Here is a 24,240-nt window from a genome sequence, read left to right as displayed (position 1 = left end):
AGTATTGTCTAATAAGTGATATAAATAATAATTCTACTTAAGCCACTGTTTTCTGATTTGGTGCTTTTGTTAAAATGTAATTTGACGAGGTAGCAATAAAACGGACATAGTGCTTCCAGGCTCTGTACCACATGTCAATCATAGCGCGGGGCGCCCTGCTATTGGTCACAGCCAGCTCAAGGGGCGGGTCATTGCCTGAAAACGGGCGGGAAAGAAAAATAACAGACCCCTGCTGACACTTTCAAGGTCGCCTGCGCGCGCAGAGCATTATGGGGAGGCTGGAGCATCCTCCGAGCGACCACCGTAGAGGCTTTACTAGAACACGCCCGCTGCGCGGTCACGAGACGAGGTGATGCAGAGATACGCGTGTGAGGGATAAATGAAGCGGGGGAAGAAGAGGGGGGATAACTGGGTCAGAGAGTCTTGATTTTATTGGCCGCGGCGGAGCGGAGGGGGGATTTCGTCAAAGGGCAACGTGCTGCTGGTCGTGTACTCCACTGAGTGACGTCCGAGCGCGAGGGGCTGAGTTTCAGTGCGCGCTGTGTGGCAGTGGGTCAGCAGCTCTCCTGTCACGACCAGCACGAGCAGGTAATGTAGGGCTGATATAGAGCGCATGTGTGTGGATTTGTGAGTGTGGGAAATGAGCTGAAGTGTGTTTGGGTCCGAGGGTGTGTGTTTCATAACATGCCATCCATCAGTGATGGTGCCATCGTTATCTGTCATCTATTATGAGTGTATTTATGTATGTGCAGAGTACTTATGTTGTATTTAATTTGTATATAATGCTGCATTTGTTCTATGTAAAGTTATGTTCTAAATATATAATAAATAGTAGCCTGTTTAGGCTTGTAAACAGTGATAATGTAGTGATAACCGAGTGATAAGGAGCAGGCCCAGTGGAGGAGAGGATGAGCAGGAGTCAGCAGTCTAGTGAGGACCTGTTGTGTGGTACCCAGAGCTCTGGAGTAAAGCTTGCTATTTACCTTTTTTCAGTTTCTCCATGTGTTCATGTGTGTTTTCTCCTTTGTCTCCATTTCCAGCAAACATAGCTACAGTGCAAGCTTGTCTTCCACCTGAAGTTCCTCCACCTACAACCTCCAAAGAGGCTTGTGTGCGAAAAAGCACGTCCGCCAGAAATCAATCAGTCTAGGGTTTATCCACTGGATGAAGATGGAGGGGGAGAAGGTGAGTGGCTGTTCTCCACCCAAACAGCTGGAATCTCTTCTCAGCCTGTATGGAAAGATCTCGAATTTACAGAACAGTGTTTTGAAGTATATAAGTATAGATTAAAATATTTTATTTTATTTTATCTTAAATGTGTTTAAATTTAGATATGCTATATCGTAATTTTCATTTTATCAGTAACTAGTATTGTGTTCTGTGTGGCTTTGGTTGCTAAAAAGATTACATCACGTCCAAGTAGAATGTTAAACCCTATTGGTCCACCTCATTTTATTTAATGGACGCTTTTCTTGTAACATTTTAATAAATATAACATAAAAATGTAAGGGATTCTGTAATTACCAAAAATGTGGTTTGTTGCCTGAGAGCAATACCATGACACAAAGTGTTAAAAGCAAAAAAATGTTCATCACAGTTCTCTTTTTAAATGACAGTGTCTTCCAGATTATCGATTATCCAGACATCTACCCAGCACCATTTATTTTATTCTAGTCATCACTGGACAGATTTCTGTATTTTTATATTGCAAAATATATTGCAGGACAAAAAATAACAACGTAAATGTTTCCCAATATTGTGCAGCCCTAGTAATTGGCTAATTTTTGCTGATTAAAATATTAGCTATCCATTGTATTTACTTAGTAAGGAGAGACCATTAACGTAATTAGCTGGTATGTGAACTGTTTAAACATTTATGTTTTATTTATTTTGGATTTTGTAGGATATGTAGGATGTCTGAACATGCAACTTAAATTTTTACCAGCTTTATTATGCTATTATATTATCGGTATATTGGTTAAACAAAATGGTCCAAAAAAATAGTTATTGTGAAGTATTGCAATATACTTTTAAATCTTCTCTATTTAGTCTGGATGTTTAGACTGACTTTACAGCTCCTCACAATCACTAACATCCTTTTGTCCAATCTGTAGTCATATTTTCAAAACATCTGTCAACATCTGTTGTGGATTATACTATTGATGAAATTCATGTTGCTTTCACACAATATGCATTAAATTAGCATGTTTTAAACGTGCTTAAATTTTATGAACGAACAAAATTACCCATTAATTACATTCTGCATTTTTCTTATCTTATTTACAACTGCTTAACTACAACATGCCAAAATTAAATACCTCATGTTTTAAACTTTAAAAACAGTATAACTAAAACTACTTCTGCAACAATTGCAGGTGTAAAGCTGTTAAAAATTATACACAATTTTGAATATAAAGATTAATAATAAATAAAAGGCTATAATAAACCAACCACAGCTGGATCTGGTCTTAGCTTTTAAATCTTTTTTGACTGAGTGTGGCCAGTGTAGCTAGGAGCAAAGAGAAAGAGAAAAAAAGAAATTTTCTGGATGAGGGTCCAGGATGAGTAGTCCAGGATAGTGCTGGACGATATGGCCAAAATTTATATCACGATATATTCCCTAATTTCGGTCGATACAATATACTTTCGATATCTATATAAATACTGCTAAGAATCCCTGGAATGGAAATCTGTACAATACTGTCTGAAATTTTATTAAACCTCCTCTCACAAAAACTGTATAATACTTTTGAAATAAAAAATGGTCAGAATAAATCAATGCTCACTTTTATTTGCATGTAGCAAAATAAAAACATGACATCCCTGTCAAACATAAATCTATAACCTATATACATATTACCAATATAAATAACTTTATATTACAACAGAGGCAGAACTTCTTTTTCTTCTGTAAACATATTTAACAGATCAAAACAAGAGTGCTTCAACCAGGATAAGGAATACATAGATTTTAGGTGCAGTCCGCAGCGCAGCCGAGCTTCATCGCGAGGCATACTAGGTGCAGACCGGAGTGCGGCCGAGATCCACTCGGCTAGGGTCGGTTTCACTTCATCGCGGGTGATTTTAGGTGCGGACCGGAGCGCGGCCAAGATCCGCTCGCTTAGGGTCGGTTTCGCTTCATCGCTGGTGATTTTAGGTGCGGACCGGAGCGCGGCCGAGATCCACTCGGCTAGAGTCGATTTCGCTTCATCGCGGGAGGTTTTAGATGCGGGCCAGAGCACAGCCGAGCTTCATTGCGGGACATTTTAGATGCGATGCAGTGTGGAGCCGACCCAGGCCTAGCCTAGCCTAGTCTAGCTGGCTACGTGCCTGTATGATTACGTCATCACCCACTGACGTACCCCGGCTATGGAGGCTGATTGTGTTCAGCTCTGCGGTGAACTGACACCGCTAAAAAACGCCTGTCTGTGACACATTCTGTAAATAGTACATAACGATATGCCACAAAATGACATCACCGTTATTGAAACATTTCTTATCACAATAAATACCGATATCAAAATATTGTCCAGGCCTAGTCCCAGAAAAGTTTTATTTAGTAAAGCATAAGGGAGAGGAATAGTTGGTCCAGGATAAGGGAGAGGAATAGTTGGTCCAGGATAAGGGAGAGGAATAGTTGGGTCAGGATAAGGGAGTAGAATAGTTGGTCCAGGATAAAAGAGTGGAATAGTCGGTCAAGGATAAATGAGTGGAATAGTTGGTCCAGGATAAGACAGTGGAATAGTTGGTCCAGGATAAGGGAGAGGAATAGTTGTTCCAGGATAAGAGGAAGGAATGGTTGTGTCAGGATAAGGAAGAGGAATGGTTATGTCAGGAAAAAGGAAAGGAATGGTTGTGTCAGGATAAGGGAGAGGAATAGCTGGTCCAGGTTAAGGAAGGGGAGTAAGAATGTGGCGTGATGTTCAAAGAAGATTTATTTTGTATTTGTGAATTTTAATTTGCACATATGTAACTATGGCTAATTAAGTTTATAGTAACATCTGTGTTTGAGTTTGGCAACAATTTCATGTCCCTGTTTACTGAATGACTAAATTATTGCATGTTGATCCATATTTTTGTGTTGTGAAAACAAAATAAACTTGCAGGTAAGGGAACTATTAGGTTAATTGCATGGGAAATGTGTGTTGCTGCATTTAGAGTTTAGAAAAAGTATGTAAAGAGATGGTCAAAGCTGTTGTAAAAAACTGTAAATCAAATAGTAACTCTAATTGTAATTTCCTTTGATACCTTTGGTATATCTTTGGTATAAAAATACTGCAAAAAACAATAAATGGATTGCTATTATATTTTTCATTGAATCATAAATATGACTTCCTATTGCTTATTTGGGCAAAGTAAGCTTTTGTTATTGTTTCTTAATAGAGAATAAAACAAAAAAAGTTGACTATTAAAAAACACAGGTGCAGTATTTTAGGAACTATTTTCGGTGTTGTATCCTGCTTACCATCGTGAATTCCATAACCTTGAAATCTGAAACGTCATATCTCTTTTCTTATGTTAGAGAGTGAAAAGTGGCAGAAGTGGAGCGACAAGGTTGACAAAATGCTTGTTTATACTAGTCTTTTCCTGGTGCAGTTTGTCTTATCTGTGTTCAAAATATTACCATTATGTTCTGTCATAAAAAAGACCTCTATCTCCTTTTTGGTGGTTTTTACTCCTGAATAGCCTGATTTGACTTTGTAAAATAAAATTTGTTCTATATCCAAAGTCACAAATTTGGATATACAAGTGTTTTTTTGCATAACAGCAATGGTAAGGTGTTTTTCTGCAGGATCCATAAATCTTATATTTGTATATTAACACTTTATATATATACACTTTGATAAGCTCTTGCAACACACTGTGTCTCTGGCATCTGGCATGACTGACAGAAGTGCCTTGTTGTACCAAACATTCACTGTATTGACTGCCTGATTGGCCCAGGGTGCTCTAGGGAGGCCTATCCCTGCCAATTCACACCGTGATATTGATTGTATAGCTAAAACGAGTCAATGCTCTTAATCTGTGATGCTGTATATCACATGTCTTTTACACACAGGCTCAGTAATCATGTGGGGCATGATGTAAGCATATGGAACATGTGCTGTTGTAATTTTGGTTGCTGTTGAATAAACCACAACTCATTGTAATGAACAGCGTCATTTACTGAGCTTTGACTTGGCCAGACTTTGTGTGGGCTTAATCTAGTGTGCCAGTGCAGCTGTCACCTTCAGATTGTTGTTATGACAACAGGGGAGAGGCAGTAGGCCAGCTGAGGAGAAGGTGGACATCTTGGAAGAAGACGGGATTTGCTGTACTTATCTTGCAGTTTGCCATCATGTTGTCATGTTATGCATTAGTTGTTGTCTATGTAACCTTATCCACCTGTTACTGCTAATTAGCAGTCTGCTCGCTCCAGAATCCTTTATAATGCTAACGATGATGCTAAAGGGCTAAAGCTACAGTGCGGAAATCAGATGAGGGCTGCTTAAATGTACTGAGTCATTGTGACTTTACAGAAATAGAGAGAGAGAGAGAGGAGCAGAGAGAGAGAGAGAGAGAGGCAGATACAAAGAGAATGCGGGAGGGGAGGAAATGGGAGGAGAGGGGAAGGTCAGTGTGTATATCAGTTGTATGATTTGTGTTTTTGTATTAATTGCATATTTGTGATATAAAATATTTAGGCCAGTTACTATAATTGCATTATTGACTTAAGTGGAAATTACCTCAGTAGAGAATTTTTTCCACTTTCCGTCAATGAATATATTAAATAGCCTAAATGTATTCTAAATGTATCTTTGTATTGCTTTTTAAATAAAAGCAAGAATAAAACTACATTTTTAAATATATATTAAACACTTAACATCCCAGCTGATAAACCAACGGAGTACACTACATTTACTACAGCAGTGCTAGCTCTAATCATGAATTTACCTCAACAGTGCTATTCTAATCTTGAGTTTTCTTGTCTTGTTCTTTTTTAGATAGATAGATAGATAGATAGATAGATAGATAGATAGATAGATAGATAGATAGATAGATAGATAGATACTTTATTGATCCCCGGGGGGAAATTCTTGGCATCCAGCAGCAGGTTACACAATACACAAAGTTAAAAAAGATAAAATATAAAATATAAAGATACATATAAATACAATCAAATAAGAAATAGAATATACAGTGTAAATGTACAGTCTTCGTGTGTGTGTGTGTGTGTAATGGAGATGGAGAATGGAGGTAGTGCAGTTGAACACAATAGACAGTGAACACCAGTTGATGTGCATAATGTGAGGATAACTGATGTCAGCCAAACAGAAAGTGCAAATACAGTTATATAATAATTTAAATTAAATTAAGCAGTGCAAAAGATACGTAAACAGTGCAAAAGATACGTAAACAGTAGATGAATTAACTAGTGAATGAACTACTAGTGCAAAATATGGTAGAACTATAAAAAGTGTTCTAGGCATCAGCAAGTCTGAGGGTGTGTCCATAGCTGGGGGTGTGTCCATGGTGTGGCCAGAGTGGCCGGAATGAAACAGTTTCACAGAGTCTTTAGTTTGCTGTGCTGAGAGGAGTTGAACAGTCTTATGGCCTGAGGAACAAAAGACTTTCGGAGTCTGTCTGTGGAGCAGGACTGGGACAGCAGTCTGCCGCTGAATGAGCTCCTCTGCCTGGTGATGGTGCTGTGCAGAGGGTGGTGAACATTGTCCATGATGTTCAGCAGCTTACTGAGGGCTCTCCTCTCTGCCAGTGGTGTTAAGGACTCCAGCTCTAATCCCAGCACAGAACCAGCTTTCCTCACCAGCCTGTCCAGTCGTCCAGCATCCCTCTTGCTGATGCTGCCTCCCCAACACACAACAGTGTAAAAGAGGACGCTGGCTATCACAGACTGGTAGAACATCAGGAGGAGTTTCTGGCAGATGTTGAAAGCCCTGAGCCTTCTGAGGAAGTACAGTCTGCTCTGAGCCTTCCTGTAGAGGGAGTCAGTGTTCACTGACCAGTCCAGCCTGTCGTCCAGGTGCACACCAAGGTATTTGTAGGATTTGACCACCTCCACGTCGACCCCCTCGATGGAGATTGTGTGATGGGCAGTGCTGCACCACTGGCCACCAGCAGGGGAGCTGGGCAACAGAGGGGAAAAAGAAGTGGCATTGGGTCCCGAAACTCCAAGTCCCAGAATCCCCAGCGGTGATCAGTGGCAACCAGCGACACCTGTGCAGCACTCTATATAAAGCCCAGTCAAACCACTCATTCTCGTCGCACCTTTAAAGAGGGGTGACCGGTAACAGAGGGTGTCAGAAAATAAAATAAAATAAAGAAAGAAAGAAAGACAGAAGAAAATAAAAGAAAGAAAGAAGAAAAGAAAAGAAAAGAAAAGAAAAGAAAAGAAAGTTTCACAAAAAATAAAAAAAGATCTCAAAAGAAAGTAAAAGTAGAGGTCTGAGCTGTGCTCAGTCCGTTTTGAGTTTGATTGTGTTTTGGTTTGAGTTATTTGAAGCTAAAAAGCTGTGTTTCAGTTGTACATGCCATTTTGTGGCATTTCCTTTGTTCTGTTTCCCGCCTTTTTTTGTGCACCTCTTCAGGGTTTTGTTTTCCACCTATTTTCCAGTTTCCTCTGTGGAAAACCAAACCAAGTTCCACAAGCACACCCTTTTGACACAAGCAATATTAAAACATATTTATAAATATCAGAAACAATCGAGTAATCAAGTAATTATAAATATACCTAAGCAAACATATATGACTGAAGATATAAATTATTACATACATCCCAAAACAAACAACCATTTTGCTCTGCACTTGGATCCAACACCACCCTATCCCGTAACAGATTGGCCGCTGAGCAGAGGGCCTGGACCTCCTGAAGTCTATGCACATCTCCTTGGTTTTGGAGATGTTCAGCTGCAGATGGTTCATCTTGCACCACATCACAAATTCCTCAACCAGGCTTCTGTACTCCCTCTCATCATCATTACGCACACACCCCACAATTGCAGTGTCGTCAGAGAACTTCTGCATGTGGCATGACTCCGAGTGGTATTTGAAGTCTGATGTGTACAGTGTGAACAGGACTGGAGAGAGAACAGTCCCCTGTGGTGCTCCTGTGCTGCTGATCACTGTATCAGAGGAGCAGTCCCTGATCCTGACATGTTGTGGTCTCCCAGTAAGGTAGTCAGTGATCCAGGTGACCAGGTGCATATCCACCTCCATCTCCATCAGCTTGTCTCTCAGTAGTAGGGGCTGGATGGTGTTGAAGGCACTGGAGAAGTCGAAGAACATGACCCTCACAGCACCTCCCCCCTTGTCCAGATGAGAGTGAGCTCTGTGCAGGAGATAGAGGATGGCATCTTCCACTCCCACCTTTTCCCGGTACGCAAACTGCAGTGGGTCCTCAGCATGGTGGACCTGAGGTCTGAGTTGGTCCAGCAGCAGTCGCTCCATGGTCTTCATCACATGAGATGTCAAAGCAACAGGCCTGTAGTCATTCAGCTCCTTCGGGTGTGCCTTCTTGGGAACAGGAATGAGACAGGTTGTCTTCCACGTGGCAGGAACTCTCCCTATACGCAGACTCAGGTTAAAAACATGTATTATTATTCTTATTTTTATCCCACATTTCACCCATAATTTTGCTAATGTATCTGCCAAATATCCCACCCAATAGCTGTATTCGCCTTATTACTAACAATGCAAAGAAGACTTCAACATGCCTCCTTTGATACATGTGAAGCCAGGTACCACCTCTTTTCACACTGATGCAGCTGTAGCATTACCACGGAGCCAGTGCTGCTCGGTAATGCAATTACCGTACTACTCAGTAATGTGAAACATCAGCTTGCGATACATCAGCTTAGAGACACCTGTGCTGACCAAAATTGCCCCACAGTGATGTGGAGCAAGAGTGCCATCTACCAACCCAGGGATTCAAACCAGCAATCTCCTGATCATAGTGGCAGAGCCTTAGTCTACTGCACCAATCTGAGCCCCATTTCTGTTTTTTTCTTATTCTTACCATAACATGGATTAGAACATTACTCAAATACGGCTATTCACTGTATACCAACTCTACCTCTTCAGAACATAACTGATGCTCTCAAACACATTAGGGGGCAAGAAATTCAAGTAATTAACTCTTGGCAGATTCAGCATAGCAGTTAACTGAAAGCCATTCAAATAATGAAAATAAAAAAAAACACTGAATTTAAGGTGTGTCTAATACTTTAGTTGTAAATTTACAGCAGATGTAATTCCTTTTAAATACCAGCCTTGTACGACTCACCTTCACGCTTTTTAGGATCAGAGACACTCCTATTCACTTAGTATAAACCACATACGCACAAAGTGCAAACTCACATCTAGAATTTGATCTAGATGTGTACACAAGGTCATTCCAGGATCATGTAGCTCTCGGAGTTTTGCACTCTCAGCACTGTGGCGTCCGATTGCCCTAGAAACCTGGATTCAGCAGAAAGTCTCTCAGTCATTGTGTTTTGGCCTGGCCACTGTTGACATGTCGATTAATCACTTTTAGCACTTGTCAACTTAAAAGCTGCATTTATTGAAGCGCACATGTATTATTTTGTGATGTGGTAAAGGTTTTCCAACCACCATAACCCATGTGACATTAATGAAAGTGTGTAGTTGTGTGTACTTACCTCGTGGTACTTCCTCTAAGAAGGCTGGGGGTCCAAATGGGTCCAATCTGATGACAGGTGATGCCTGTTTTAACCCCACCAGGAGGATCCACCATTGGGGAGAGAAGAGGTTGACTTTTCTTTGGGAAACCTGTAGAAATGAAAATAAATATAAATGGATAGATTATAGAGTTTGGCCAATTATAATAATACTTACCGGTAGGGGTGTAACGGTACAGGAAATTCACGGTTTGTAGCGCACACGAGAGAGAGTCTCGTATAGGCTGTAACGTGTAATACGATTTTAGCTTTAGAAAGTCAACATACCGGCTCATTTGCGTTGATGGGTTCTCCTCGCTCATACTCCTGCACCGTAGCCGTGGAACTTAGTCCGTCTGGACTACTGGACTACTCTAAACTTTCTCGAAAGCTAGCTGTTTAGTTTTGAGAAACTCCTATTAGCCTTGAATACGTTTGCAAGCTAAAACATCTCCACACACACTCATTCTCAGCTGTATGTGTGTGTGTGGAGGCACTGGTGCATAAGCTCTGCGTGCACTACACTGATTAACCGATAGATTTCGCTGTCTGACAGATTCGTCAAGAGTTGGCGAGAGAGCAGCACAACGCGACTCACTAAAATCTAGCTTTGTTTTTTTTTCTCATGTAAACAAAACCACGTGGAAACCCAATGTCTATTATTGGCGTCAAAAAAAAAATTGTGGTTAAAAAATTATCTTATTATAAGTTGATAATGTAGCCATCGTTACAGGTGTGTATGTAGGACATATACCATACGTTTCTTTTTGTTTTGTTCAGTGTTATTGTTTGTCTTTTATAAATCGTATATGTTTGCATCCAATTTCTGGAGCCGCTCCACTTTATAGTCCACCTCACACCCAGAGACCTTGCTATTTAGCCTCACATAAACCCAGAATCCCCAAGCGGGGTAGCATCAACATTACATATTTGCATCACAGTTAAACCTGTAGGTTCTTTAGAAGTTGTTACTTTTAAGTCCGGCTTTACTTAAGGATGTGGTCACATGTCTGGAATGCAGCCCTATTGGAGGCTGACTGAAAAGCAATGCATAATTCAACAGGAGTGAATAAAAACACAGATTGTATAATATTTATAGTGATCTATTACATGGATGATTTTCTGGACCTTTTCCAGATCCGGTTGGGTCTGCTTTAATATCACGTACTACAGTAAAAGTACACTGCAGTAGTGCTATGTTATTAATTTTATTTCTATCATTATCACAATTTGAGTTTTCACGATAAACGCTTTGAAAGTCAATAGACAGTAAAGTCAAATAGCCTTTCCTGATTTCCCTGATGTTTTCCCAGTTGTGGCAGTGCTGTTCTGAATTTCAAGACATAAAATGGAGCAAAAAGAACAGAACAGAGTTCTTGCTAACCTGCTCACACGCAGCCAAAGCTGGTGGAGGTGTCTGTTAGCATCGCAGCTAACCATGCAGGTTAGCATCACATAACCTACTAACACCAAGCCCACTACATGATGTAATGCTACAAATCAAAATAAGTGACAGCAGGCTGCTCTTTCTGTCATTTTTCACACAGATTTTGAGACAAAAAAAGGATATTGAGGGATTCCTGCCATGTTTGACTTGATGTCTGGCATTTTTCTTCAGGCAGAAAGACAAGGCTCTTTTCTCCTCTCCGTTGTTCCTCCTGTATCTGTTGTTTCAGATTAGAAGCCCTCTGCAGAGTTTTGTCATTTCGACCTTGATATAATAATTCTGCAATGCTGCGCCACCACTGCAAAAAACGTTTTTAATTTGTCAGGTTGAGTGTTCAATAAACATTTAAATTGTAGTAGCAAGAAAAATATATACATAGGCTATTCAGTTTATTCAGTGGTAAAAAAATGAAAAGCAAATGAAAATCTGAGAAAATTATTATTATTTATTTATTTTTTTTATTATTCATGTTATTCTGTACTTAATTGATTTCAATGTTTACTATCTAAATTTATCATTTTACACACAGATATTGTGTGTAAAATGGCATGTTGAGGGAGATTGAATATATGAAATATAAGAAACCATGAGTAGAAAATGATTTCATGCTATTATTATTAAATTCTTATATTAGAGTATTAGAGATGAATCAATAAGTGTTTTTAAGGTCGATTACAGCAAACACTGGAAATCTAAGCTGACTGTTAATAAGCAGAAGTGCTTTACTGACCAAAATAAACAGCTTTCAGGAGAGATGTGTGTGTAAATAGTTTTATTTTTTATTAAGTAAAATATTTTTTTAGTATTTTTTAGTTTTATTAAGTAAATAGTTTTATTTATGATTATTTTTTGTTTACTTAGACACCAATACCACAAGAAGTGCCTGTTATCTGAAGTCATCTTACTGCTTAAAATAGCCTATAGTTACTGTTAAAAATGTATAACTAATTTAGTTCTTTAATAAGAACAACAATAATCTAACAGTCTGACTCAGCTTTGGTTGATTACCTGTACATAACTGCACAGTGGGGCTTAAAGTGGAAACAACTTATCAGCACTAAAACAGTCTGAATGTGATTCTTTTAGTATTCTGACATCTGCTGCTGCTGGACTTCTACAGTTTTTGGTGGTGTGTGTGGTTAGATAGCTTGCTAGCTCTGTTACTCACTGAGTGGGCTGAAAATACACTGTACAGAACGGCTTTATATCCGGATATATAGCCAACCTATTTTCACTGTATTTCTATTGAGTATTTCTATTGAGTATTTTGTAACCATTTTTAGATTTCTTTAGATCTCTTTCTTCTAATAGGGATATCTGTCTGATCAGCCCACCATTTACACTTGTCTGGAAAGATTTTATTTAAGTAAGGGTAAGATTTAACAGGGATTACAGTAATATAACCAAAGTATAGTTTAGTACAGTCCAGTTTCATCAGTTTTCATCAGTCTTTGTGGGGGGCACTGAATAGTGCTGAATCAAAAACTAATGTCCTTAAAAACGAGAGCTCCTGAGTGACACAGCTATTTAAGGGTTCACCCTATTGTGAGGCCCCTGTTGAGAGGTGAGAATATGGCTGTATGTTGGCAAGAATCTGGCAATTAGATATGTTGAATGATACAGAGGTTATGATTCAGTACATTGAGGTATTTGCGATACAGTAAGCAAGGCTATATGTCCTTTTCCTTTCCTTTTTTAAATCTTGTTTTGAGACTATCTTGACTCTAGGGCTAGGAGGTAAATGAAATAAATGTTATTAATTAAATTACTGTTTTTGTTTAATTTTCAAAATGGGGTAATTGAGATTGCCAGAGGGTTATATCTCAGTAGACATTTTCTTTTGTTGGAAACCTGTGAAAGTGAAACTTACTCATGTAAGGTTGAAGTAGGGTGCTTATTATTTGTAAAAAAAAAAAAAAAAAAAGAAAGAAAAATTAAACAATAGCTTGCTCATCACTTAAACTGGGCTGTATGTTTACAAAAAAATATATATATGTAAGAACAAATGTTATGTAAGAACGGAAATCGCTCATATATTTGAAGATCAAGATTTTTTTATGATCTTCCCCAGTCCTACTTTATTTTTGCAACAAATTCAAATAAAAAATCCAAAATACTCTTCTTCATTCTGTCTTCCTAATTTTTTTTTACACAGAAACAAGTAACGTGCTACCTCCTGTTCTCTCTGGGCACGGCTGTTATTGGCTCCCTGCAGTTTGGCTACAACACAGGGGTCATCAATGCACCTGAGCAGGTAAAAGTCTGATTTTTTGTTATTTTCTTTTTTGGAGGAATTGAAGAGATGAGAGAATTACTATTTTATTGGAAGATTAACTGCTTTATTTCTTAAGATTTTGGCAGTCAGCGAAATAAGTAGTCAAGTATATCAAAGCAACATATCATCAGCTTGCCACCTCAGCTATTTCCCATAATAATCTTCTTGCTTTCACCTTTTTCAGAAACTGCAGGCGTTCTTCAATGAAACATGGGTTCGGCGTTATGGAAAGCCCATAGATGCTGGAGTGTGCACCCTCGTGTGGAGTTTAGCAGTGGCCATCTTCAGTGTTGGTGGCATGGTGGGCTCCTTCAGCGTCGGTGTCGTGGCAGACAAGTTTGGACGGTGAGATAAAACAAATCTTTTATTTTACATGATCTCATTTTTGCTTAATAATCAATCTGTCAGTAATAATTTTAAATATTTAGTTAGGTCAGTTGTAATGAAAAAGACCCAAATGCAGGGTTAAACCAAAACAAAAAACAAACTAAAATAAACGTCTGAAATTGCGGATGGGGACTGGGAGGGAGAATGATGCTTAGGAACAGAATTGTTTTACAGGGGATTTAAATACACAACCTCTTGGTTATAAGACCAGTGAAAAGTTGCAGCTGTGTGTAATGTCAGTCAAAAAGCAGGAAACCTAGGCTGCCAGGAAGACTGGTCAGCTTAAAATCACAGAGATTACAAAAAACTGAGACAAGATTAAACTTCCCAAAACAAAGAAAAAGGTGAGAAAAGGAACAAAGGGGAATGAATGCCAAATAATAACCACAAGAGGTAGGAAGTACTGAGGAAAGTATTGTTGTTTACTTTCTAATTTTTAAGACAGGAAAGTGGAGCTAAGAGGGGAACCTTAAAAGGTTGTATCTGGAAAACAGAAAATATCAAGTGGCATTTTAGTTGCCAAACATGTGACACTCACAAAGCAAAAACTCAAGACTGAGCACAGTGGTGAGAATTGGCCTCCCTTAAATAGGAAAAGAGCAGGTGTTGCTGATAACTCCAAATTAGGCTGTGGTGACTCTACCTCTCCATCTGGTGGCCTGGGATGGCCTAGCAGGTTGGACAGCCACAGTCTGGGCTCTTACATCGTACAAATTTCCATAAAATCAAATATCAGACAGAATTACCATGTCACAATTATATGAGTACACTGAGTAACTCAGTTTATATAAACTATAGTTAAAAATATAGTTTAAAATAAGTTTAAACAATGTTTTAATCTTTGGGTAGTTTAAAATGTGAGGTGATGAATATTCCTTGTGAATCTGTTAAAATAACCACCAAGTAGCTTAATTTTCTAACTCTGATATTTGTTCCTATGTACTGAGTTACCAGAAGGAACTAATTAAAGGTGATGCGCGCACACACACTCGCACAGACAGGAAGAGGAGTGTGTGAGCAATGCTGTGGCTAATTGTACTGTATAGAGCTGTTCAGTGGGAAATAAAAATAAGTTTTTTCCTTAAAAAAGAAGTTTAGTCTCAGCTATTTTTCCACCGTCGCTCGCACTGTCTGGACGATACGCAACTCATAAAAGCCCCTCGCTTCTCGTTCACACTGAATATGTGCCATAGAGCTTTAGACTAGCACTAGTCTACTGTTTATTTCTGTGCGCTCACTCTTTACTTCCAGTAAATGTGTAAAGTTTACAGCATGGGCATATGGACAATGTAACATTACATTTTTTATGAATCAGTAATACAGATCTTTTCCACCTGATTCCAATCCTTTGAAAAGTACGTGATCGGACCCATATTCAGATTTCATTATCAGATTAGGGACATCTCAATTTCCATTTTCGCATAAACCACATTTCCCTATATAACAGCTGATTCTGTCAGAGAACATATAGAATACACACATATTATTTCAATGGGCCTACTTTCCCATTTGCTTCAAGTTGTTGTTACTGCAGCTGACTTAAACTAGAGTATTACACAAAAGCCTTCCATCAAATATCCATCCAAAAAGGAATAAACTTTACATTACCGATGCATTTCACTCCAAAGACAGCTCACTTGAATTACTTTAACTATGAATTGATCAGATAAATAACTAACACACACACCATATGAATGTATTGTCTGTTTGTTTTTATGTAAATAAACATTTACTGCAGAGATAAACATAATTTCACTTCATTTTCTCGGATACACCAATGCATCCTTTCCTCAGTACTGTATATGTAGTTTAGAGCATAATCTCTCTGATCAAAAGATGCAGTCATTTTCTACAATCACCCCATTATGACTGTTGCCTTTCTGTCTTGCAGGCGAAGGTCAATGTTTATAGTGAATATCTTGGCTGTGATTGGTGGCTCTCTGATGGGTCTCTGCACTCTCTGCTCTTCCTTTGAGATGGTCATTGCTGGTCGTCTGGTTATTGGGCTTTTCTGTGGCCTGTTCACTGGTCTTACTCCAATGTACGTTGGGGAGGTATCACCAACTCCTCTCCGTGGAGCCTTCGGCACTCTGCACCAGCTGGGTGTGGTAGTGGGCATCTTGATTTCTCAGGTAATTTTCTTAGGTGTAATTAAGTGCCAAGTTGTAATTCTTTTCTTACATTTCTTCAGTTGAATTATTACTTTAAGGTAGATCTGGGCGATTGATCGATTTTATTGATTAATTCGAATTTACAGTTAAGGTCGATGTGTTTTTATGAAAATCGATTTTCTCTGAGTTGTAATTTCCACCACCGACGCTCCCCTGTGGGCTCCCTTAGTTCAGAGTGAGCTTAGCCCCTCCCTCCCGCATGCACCCCACAAGCAACAACACAATACAATAAGAAACATATTTAAACATAAAGTAAAATGTAAGGCTATAAAAAACTTACTATACAAAATAAAGATCTATCTGTAAACGGAGCAGTGCAATAGATGTTGCTAATGGTCATTAAATAATTAACCGAGCAAAGTGCAAGGTGCAATGACATTGATTAAGTGACTGATGTGCCATAGAAATAGAAATATGCATAAGTTACAAAATAGTAACGTATGCATATTTCATTAAAAAGTTTTATCAAAAAGGGCACCATTTTATTTATTTCTATTTGTTTTTGAGGGTGTGTTTATTTGTTTATTTTTTTAAGTTTGAGGGTGCATTGTGTCAGTACCTAAACTATGTTGGTAAAAGCTTTCTAAAAGTTACTAGATGTTCTCACTGTTTCCATGTTTTTGTATTGGTTGTTTCTGGTTGCACTTTAACCACAAAGAGAAAATTTAGATGAAAACAGAATTAAAACTTGTTTTTAACCATTTCTTTATCATCTGTAGTTTGATTTTTAGTAGGGTAAAAAAAAAAAAAAATCTGGCTTAAATCAAGTAGCTAGCCAATGTTTTGGAGTCTGGAACCCCCTCTTACCGAGACATCTGGCATGTTGTACTTCTCTATGTGTAGCTTAAAAATATTGAAAAAAATATATAGAGTTTTATATATATATATATATATATATATATAATTTGTTGTTCCTTTATCTTTCTCCCAAGTAGCATCGCAATCTGGCACTTCCTTGCAACCTGATTTTAATTATGATGATGATGATGGTGTTTAGTGTGTGTGTGTATGTGTGTGTGTCAAAATGTCATTTTTTTTAGCATGCTTACTTAAAGTTATTAACATTATAACACAAACTTTCTGTATTTCTGCTGACTACTGCTAACCTACTAACTTACATTGCTAATAAATGTGCCTCCTTTCTGCTTTGCTACTGCATGTAGATCTTTGGTCTGGAGTTTCTTCTCGGCTCTGATAAGCTGTGGCCTCTGCTGCTAGCTCTGACTGTCATTCCTGCTGTACTGCAGTGTTTGCTACTGCCTTTCTGCCCTGAGAGCCCCCGCTACCTGCTTATAAACCTCAATAAGGAGGAAGAGGCTCGCAAAGGTGAGATCTATCTATCTATCTATCTATCTATCTATCTATCTATCTATCTATCTATCTATCCATCCATCCATCTATGTATTGACCGACCGACCGACCAATCGACCTACCTACCTACCTACCTAGGGTTGGGTATCCTTTAAACATTTTCGATATCGACACCAGTTTGATACTTTGAATTTGATACCGATACCCAAACAGTACTTTTTTCAATACCTTTTTCATACATACAAAAGTTACAACAAGCGACAATTAATATTATTATTATTATTATTATTATTATTATTATTATTATTATTATTATTATTATTACACAATCCTATTTATCTAATGTATCTAATCCTGTCACCATGAGACGTTTATTAACAAAAACTACAACATTACTTTAACTGTTTAAACTGCAAATATTTTCTCTAAGCATACTGCTGGATGCAGTTTAAGAGTTGTTTTAAGAAATATCAGCATTAGATTGACAAAATTAAATTATATTTATATTGGTGGTGTTAGAGAGAAAGTAAGTAAGTGAGAGGATGTGAGAGATAGTCTAAATCTGGTCTGCTAAGCCTAAACCACACTACACTATTATTACTGTCCCTCCCCAAAAACACAGAACTACCAGCATTTAAAAAATGAATTGTGATCTTAATTATGATTAATCACAGTTGTTATGATTTGTCACATTGTTGTTGTGTTACATTTTGTAGTTTGTTTATTTACAAAAAAAAATAGAAATAATTTATTTAGTATTTCTTTGTTTGTGCCTGGGGACAACTTACAACTCAAAATCAAATGACAAAAAAATTGTGTTAGGGACATCCTTACTTATTGATATATTAAAGTTCTTTTATTTTATTATAATATTAATGTAGTCAAGTCCTTTTATTTTATTATACATTCTTCCAGTTGGTTCTGAAAGTGCATACCAGTAATACTTCAGGATGAGACCAAAATAGACAGCTTTACTGCGCTATAATTTACTGATTCACAAGGACTGACAGACAGACATGCAAATATTATATCATATCAAATTTATTGCTCATATTGCCCTCTAACGCTATCCGTGTCCATTTTTAACAATATCTTACAGTTTTATCTGATCTGTAGCCATTATGGGCTTTGTTCTTTTTAGAATTTACTGCCTGTGGTCTCATCCCACTGGCGCCATCCTCTGTCTGATCTTCATTAATCTGTAACCCTGGCCACTCGCCTACTGTTTTTTTTTTTTTTTTTTTTTTTGGTATCAGCACTCGTACGTCTTCGTGGCTTTGAGGACGTGTCAAAAGACATGCAGGAAATGAAGGAGGAGAGTGTGAAGATGAACATGGAGAAGAAGGTTACCATCCCTGAGCTTTTCCGTACTGCCACGTATCGCCAGCCTCTTCTCGTCGCTGTCGTTCTCCAGCTGTCTCAGCAGCTTTCTGGCATTAATGCTGTGAGTGAACCGCAAAGCCCAACACACAGTATGAACAAACCCCTTCACTATTTTGATTGTTTCTTACATGCTTTACTTTTATGCCGTGTGTTTCTCTCAGGTGTTCTATTACTCTACGGGTATTTTTGAGTCTGCGGGTGTGACACAACCCATATACGCCACCATTGGGGCTGGAATTGTCAACACTGTTTTTACTGTGGTCTCAGTGAGTATCTGTGCAATAGATAAATCACTGCATTTTTAATAAAAGCATTATAGTCCCTATCTCACACCCTGAGCAAGGCATGTCGCAATGCTCATTGCTATCTTACACGATAACATCTATTTTCTGTTTTCACTACTTGTGCTTGTGCCATTAAAATAGTGACAGAGCTTACAAACAGGTACTTTTGCTCCAATGAGAAGTGCAGAAGTACTGCGCCGTTAAGATACCAATCTGCCAAAGTCAGAATGCACCTGGCTCCTTAATAGAATGGCAAGAGACACGCTTATTAGATTATTTTAACAAAGCACACTCACTATTAATTAGTAAATGCGCGTTTCGAGTAGCATCAAAATCTCAGCAGATTTTATTTATACAAAGGATATAATACATAACACGTGTAATAGATGAAAAATCTAAAATCTGGAAATATGTCTAAATTCTGGGTCTGGTTTGAAAAAGGTTTATCAAAAATAATATTTTTAACAAATAACAATTTACTTATTTACTGGGCAGATAAATAGCATTACATCTCATTTTCTCGTATATTATTACTTTTCACCTATACAGTACTGTATATGCATTAATATGGAATTTTCTCATTTTGTACATTTACTATTCTTACTCTTAGCTCTTCCTAGTTGAGAGGGCTGGACGAAGGACACTGCACCTCATTGGTTTGGGTGGTATGGCAATCAGTGCTCTGCTGATGACCATCGCCCTGCTACTGGTACGTTTTTACTTACTTGTATTGTAATTTATTCTTTTAAAGTGATAAATATGATTTCTAAAAAAAATATTTAATTTGTCTCCTTTGCTGAGCAGAAGCATATCGAGTCTCTGAGCTACCTGAGCATTGCAGCAGTGTTTGCCTTTGTGGCAATGTTTGAGATGGGCCCAGGACCCATCCCCTGGTTCATTGTGGCCGAGCTCTTCTCTCAGGGGCCGCGACCTGCTGCCATGGCCGTTGCTGGATTCTCTAACTGGACAGCCAACTTCATTGTGGGCATCAGTTTCCCCAAACTTGAGGTATCCAATCCGTCTTTTAGTATTGAACCTGTCAGTCACCACAGATAGTGTACAGTATTAAAGGACTGCCTGCATGTGCAGCACAGTAATATCCTCTTTAAAATACACTGACAGTTGGGTCCAATCCCATTTCTCTTTGGTGCTTCAATCTCTTGTTTTTCCAATGTATTCCTGCCCCTTGGAAGAGAGTTAGAGAGCAACCTAACAGCTGGTTATCTAGTTAACTTAAGGTAATTGTATGGAGCAGATGGTTCAGCAGTTAATTATTATTGTCCATTCCTTATTTCCTCAGTGATGGGTAGCATAAATTAGCTTTTATTAGTTTTATTTTTTACATTTTTCCGTTCCACCAGAAATGCTCCAGCCTCTGCCATCTGTTGCACAAGAAGAATTAGGTTACCCCTATCTCTAACATGTGAGACAGAGGGGTAGTGCTTGAATGCTTAGTTGCTGTTTTTGGACAGGGTGCCTGCAGGTCCTTAAAAAGTCTTAAAACGTCTTAAATTATAATTCGGGTAATTAAGGTCTTAAATTGTCTTAAATTTACTGTAAATTTGATGTAGGTATTACAACTTGTTTAATGCTAACTTTAGCGGTGAGTTAGCTAACGTTACTGGGGAGAGAACTAAGGTTAACAGAGAGTGAGCTAACGTTAGCGGTGAGCTAGTTAACATTAACATTAGCAGTAATAATAATAGTTAACATTAGCAGCAAGTTATATAGCTACGTTACTGGGAAGAGCTAGAGAGCTAGCTTACATAGTACCATCGCTGGCAAGCTAGCCAACATGCTAACATAATAGCATTAGCAGCGAGTTAGCTACGCTTCCAGGGAGGGAACTTAGGTTAGCGCAGAGCTAGCTAACATAGTAACATTACCGGCAAGTTAGCTACATTACCGTCGAGAGAACTAAGGTTGGCGCAGAGCTAGCTAACATAGTTAGTTATGTTACTGGTAAGAGAGTAAGATTAGCGGCAAGCAAGATAACATTTTCGCTGAGCTAGATAACATAGTAGTTAGCGGCGAGTTATCTACATTAAGTTTTGATTTCCAATACAACAAATTATGTTCTACCAAAGAAATAAAAAAGGTCTTAGAAAGCAGTAAATTTGAGGGCAAGAACCCTGTTGGATGACAGTTAAAGTGTTTAAATGCCCTGAATCTGAGTCTGTTCTTTCTATTTAACAGAAACTGTGTGGGCCATATGTTTTCATCATTTTCATGGCCTTCCTTATCCTATTCTTCATCTTCACATACTTCCGTGTTCCCGAGACCAAGGGGAGAACCTTTGACGAGATTGCTCGAGAGTTCAGCAAGGCTCAGCCTCCTGCAAGTTCCTCCGTCGAGGAGACAGGAGAAGTTGCGGCATCCACTTCTCTAGCAAAGGAGAAAGTTCCTTTAGTGGCAGCCAACTCTGGATCAGAGGAGAAACCCAGCTCGTCTGTGAAGGTCACTTCAGAGGTCCCTAAGAGTCAGGAGAAATCTGAGTCTGCTACAGAGCAACAGGTGAAATCCTCTACAGAGGACAAGTCCAATTCCACTGTCCAGGAAAGCATGTAGATATGTATTTATTTATTTATTTTATTTTATTTTTTTATTTAAAACACTATGTTTTAGAAAAGTGAAGACACAGTGGCATGCAAATGTTTGGGTCAAATTTACTGTTACCGTGAAGTTGAAGATGAAATTATCTTCAAAAGGCATAATGTAAAAGATGACACATTCCCTTTATATATTGTGCAAAACGGATTGTTCAGATTTTCAAAATAACAAAAAGGAAAAAGGCCTGAAGCAAAAGTGTGGGCACCCTGCAAAATTAATACCTAGTAGAACCCCTTTGGCAAGTAGCGCAGCTTATTAACGCTTTTAAAAGCCGACCAATAATCCTTCGATTCTTGTTTGAGGGATTTTTATCCATTCGTCCTTGTAAAAGTCTTCCAGTTCTGTGAGATTTCTGAGCTGCTTTGCATGCTCTGCTCTTTTGATCTCTATAAGCGTGATGTGAGGGCTGTAGTAAACCCTTCAGCTTGCGTCTTTTAAGATAACCTATTGTGTATTTTTGTTGAAGCCATCCTCTTTCCAACTTCAGCTATTTACAGATGGTGTTGAATTTGCTGAAATTGAATCCATTCTCCTCTCGACCCCAAAGCATGATTCAGCCTCCCCCATGCTTAACAGTTGGAGAGGTGTTATTTTCATGGACAATGGATAATTGCAATCAAAAACATCAAGCATGTTTAGATGTTCTTTAGTAAACTTCTGACTCTTGATTTCGTGGTGAGGATGCAGGAAAGGTTTTCTTCAGATGACTCCTTTATGAAGACCATATATATGCATTTGTTGCTGATTTGATTTGCCTTTATAGCAATCCTATAAGCAACTGCCTCTGAAATGTTTCTTTGTAATCAAGATTTTATCTTGACCTTCGCTATTTCGGTTAATTGCCATTTCTTAACTACATTTCTGAGGAAACTGGTAAAAAATGGTAAAAAAATGGTAACCTGAGCACGCTTTGCTATCTTCTTATATCTCCTGAAAACAAGAGTCAAGAGGCTTTTATTGTCATTACATCTGTATACAGGTACACAGTGTAACGAATTACGTTCCTCCAGAACCAACACAGTGCAACATGGAACAACAATACAATAGACAAACATCTGCTTAGAAGAAAAACCCATGGATAAGTTTAGAGGGGTCTGGGTGTTTATGAAGATTTGTTTTGCATCAGCTTGCCTTTCCTAACAATGTTTGCGAACATGTCATAACCCTAACAGGCTAATTATGGTCGGAGACCTCAGTCAAAGTTAAAAAAGTGCTTAAATTTTGTTCCCATAACTTTGCAAGATACTCATTTTATTTTTCACTAAAATAAAAAATACAAAATACAAAACCAAAATAATATACTGATATTTCTTCAAATGCTAAAGAGTATAAAGAGTTAATATTTTTGCTTTTCTTGACCGAGGGGGACCCGAATGTTTGCATGTCACTGTACACTGGAACGTACTGACTGAGGGAAACTAGCACAGAAAGTCGTGACTATTTATTTAAAAGAAAGATATGTATTGAACTTGTGAACAGTGAACAGATTATGGTTTGGTGCAATATCCTCATAAATTATTTATTTTTATGGTACTATATTACATTACTATCTTTACATTTTTCTTTGTATATATATATTTCCCATGTATTTTAATGTGATATATCAATGTATTTTTAATTAAGGTTTAAAAGGGAGTATAGACGTAGTCTTAATCATCACTAACTGAAGCCAAATGCTAATATAGAGCTTACATGAAATATGAGAATAATAGATTATTCTATTCATAAAGACATTTAGGAAAAAATAATAGTACTTTTTCATTTATTTTAGATGAAGGACCTACAAATTGTTGCACTGAATTTCTGTTACAATATAATCCAGGTTGTTCAGCACTTTTGAGAAAGTGGTTAATGGTCAGCGTAATGAGGTTGACTATGTAGTGAAAACACTTTTAACTGATGATATCTAACAAAAGCTATTTAATGATTAGGCCTGTCACAATAATTACATTAATGAATTGTTGTATAATGTTATATGGGCAGGAAGTTAGTGGTTTTTGCCACAGTATGGCCATTATGTTTTTCTCAGTAAGGAGTGAATGAATGAATGAATGAGTCAGTATAAATTCAGTACAACAGTACTCAGTTTAATTATTTATTATATTTAATTTATGTATATTTTATTTAGGACTTTTAAAGTTTTAGTTTTCTTAATAATTAAAAGTTTGTGACATTTTAAATTAAATGAATTGCTTTATTATGCTATTCTATTTTTATTTTAATTCTATTAATCAGATAAAACAGTCTTAAATGACAATAATATTGTTTTTCACCAGCATTCCTGGGACAATATTGTTTGGACAAATAAATAATTATTGTGACAGGCCTAGCTTTAATGAAAATAAATAAAATATAAATATAAAATAAAATATAATTCCAAATGTTGCTTTGCCAGTGCAGATTAGTCCAAATGTAGAATAGCTAGTTTACTGCCAAAACATAAATGATATATATAAAGTATATAAAATACCCTATATATATAAAATGTCTTATATATTTAAAACGTACCCAGTGCAATGAATAGATTTTTTTATGGTTCCAGTACTCAGAAAACCTGAATGTAAGAACTATAAAAGTAAGGGCAAGGTGCAAATGTTAAAGAAAGCAATTCCAGGTCGACTTTCTGCCACTTTTTGTTAATCGTTACTGCACACTGTCTATTGCTCATATTTAAACAGCTGAAAACAAATCCAAAGCA

General features: G+C 37.8%; 1 protein-coding gene across 1 annotated transcript; it reads left to right on the top strand.

Annotated features, from left to right (window-relative positions):
- Positions 1 to 311: 311 nt before the first annotated feature.
- slc2a3a (solute carrier family 2 member 3a) lies at positions 312 to 23,882 on the top strand. The gene is made up of 11 exons (XM_007258225.4): positions 312 to 588; positions 1,041 to 1,185; positions 13,277 to 13,375; positions 13,581 to 13,741; positions 15,675 to 15,915; positions 17,118 to 17,280; positions 18,522 to 18,709; positions 18,810 to 18,914; positions 19,543 to 19,641; positions 19,737 to 19,940; positions 21,129 to 23,882. The coding sequence occupies exons 2-11, from the start codon at positions 1,165 to 1,167 to the stop codon at positions 21,498 to 21,500; spliced, it is 1,653 nt and encodes a 550-aa protein (XP_007258287.2). The 5' UTR covers positions 312 to 588; positions 1,041 to 1,164; the 3' UTR covers positions 21,501 to 23,882.
- Positions 23,883 to 24,240: the final 358 nt, after the last annotated feature.

This window comes from Astyanax mexicanus, chromosome 3 (assembly GCF_023375975.1).
Source record: "Astyanax mexicanus isolate ESR-SI-001 chromosome 3, AstMex3_surface, whole genome shotgun sequence".
In the NCBI taxonomy this organism is placed as follows: Eukaryota; Metazoa; Chordata; class Actinopteri; order Characiformes; family Acestrorhamphidae; genus Astyanax; species Astyanax mexicanus.
The sequence above is the reverse complement of the archived record's forward strand: the minus strand, read 5'-3'. Positions and strand labels throughout refer to the sequence as shown.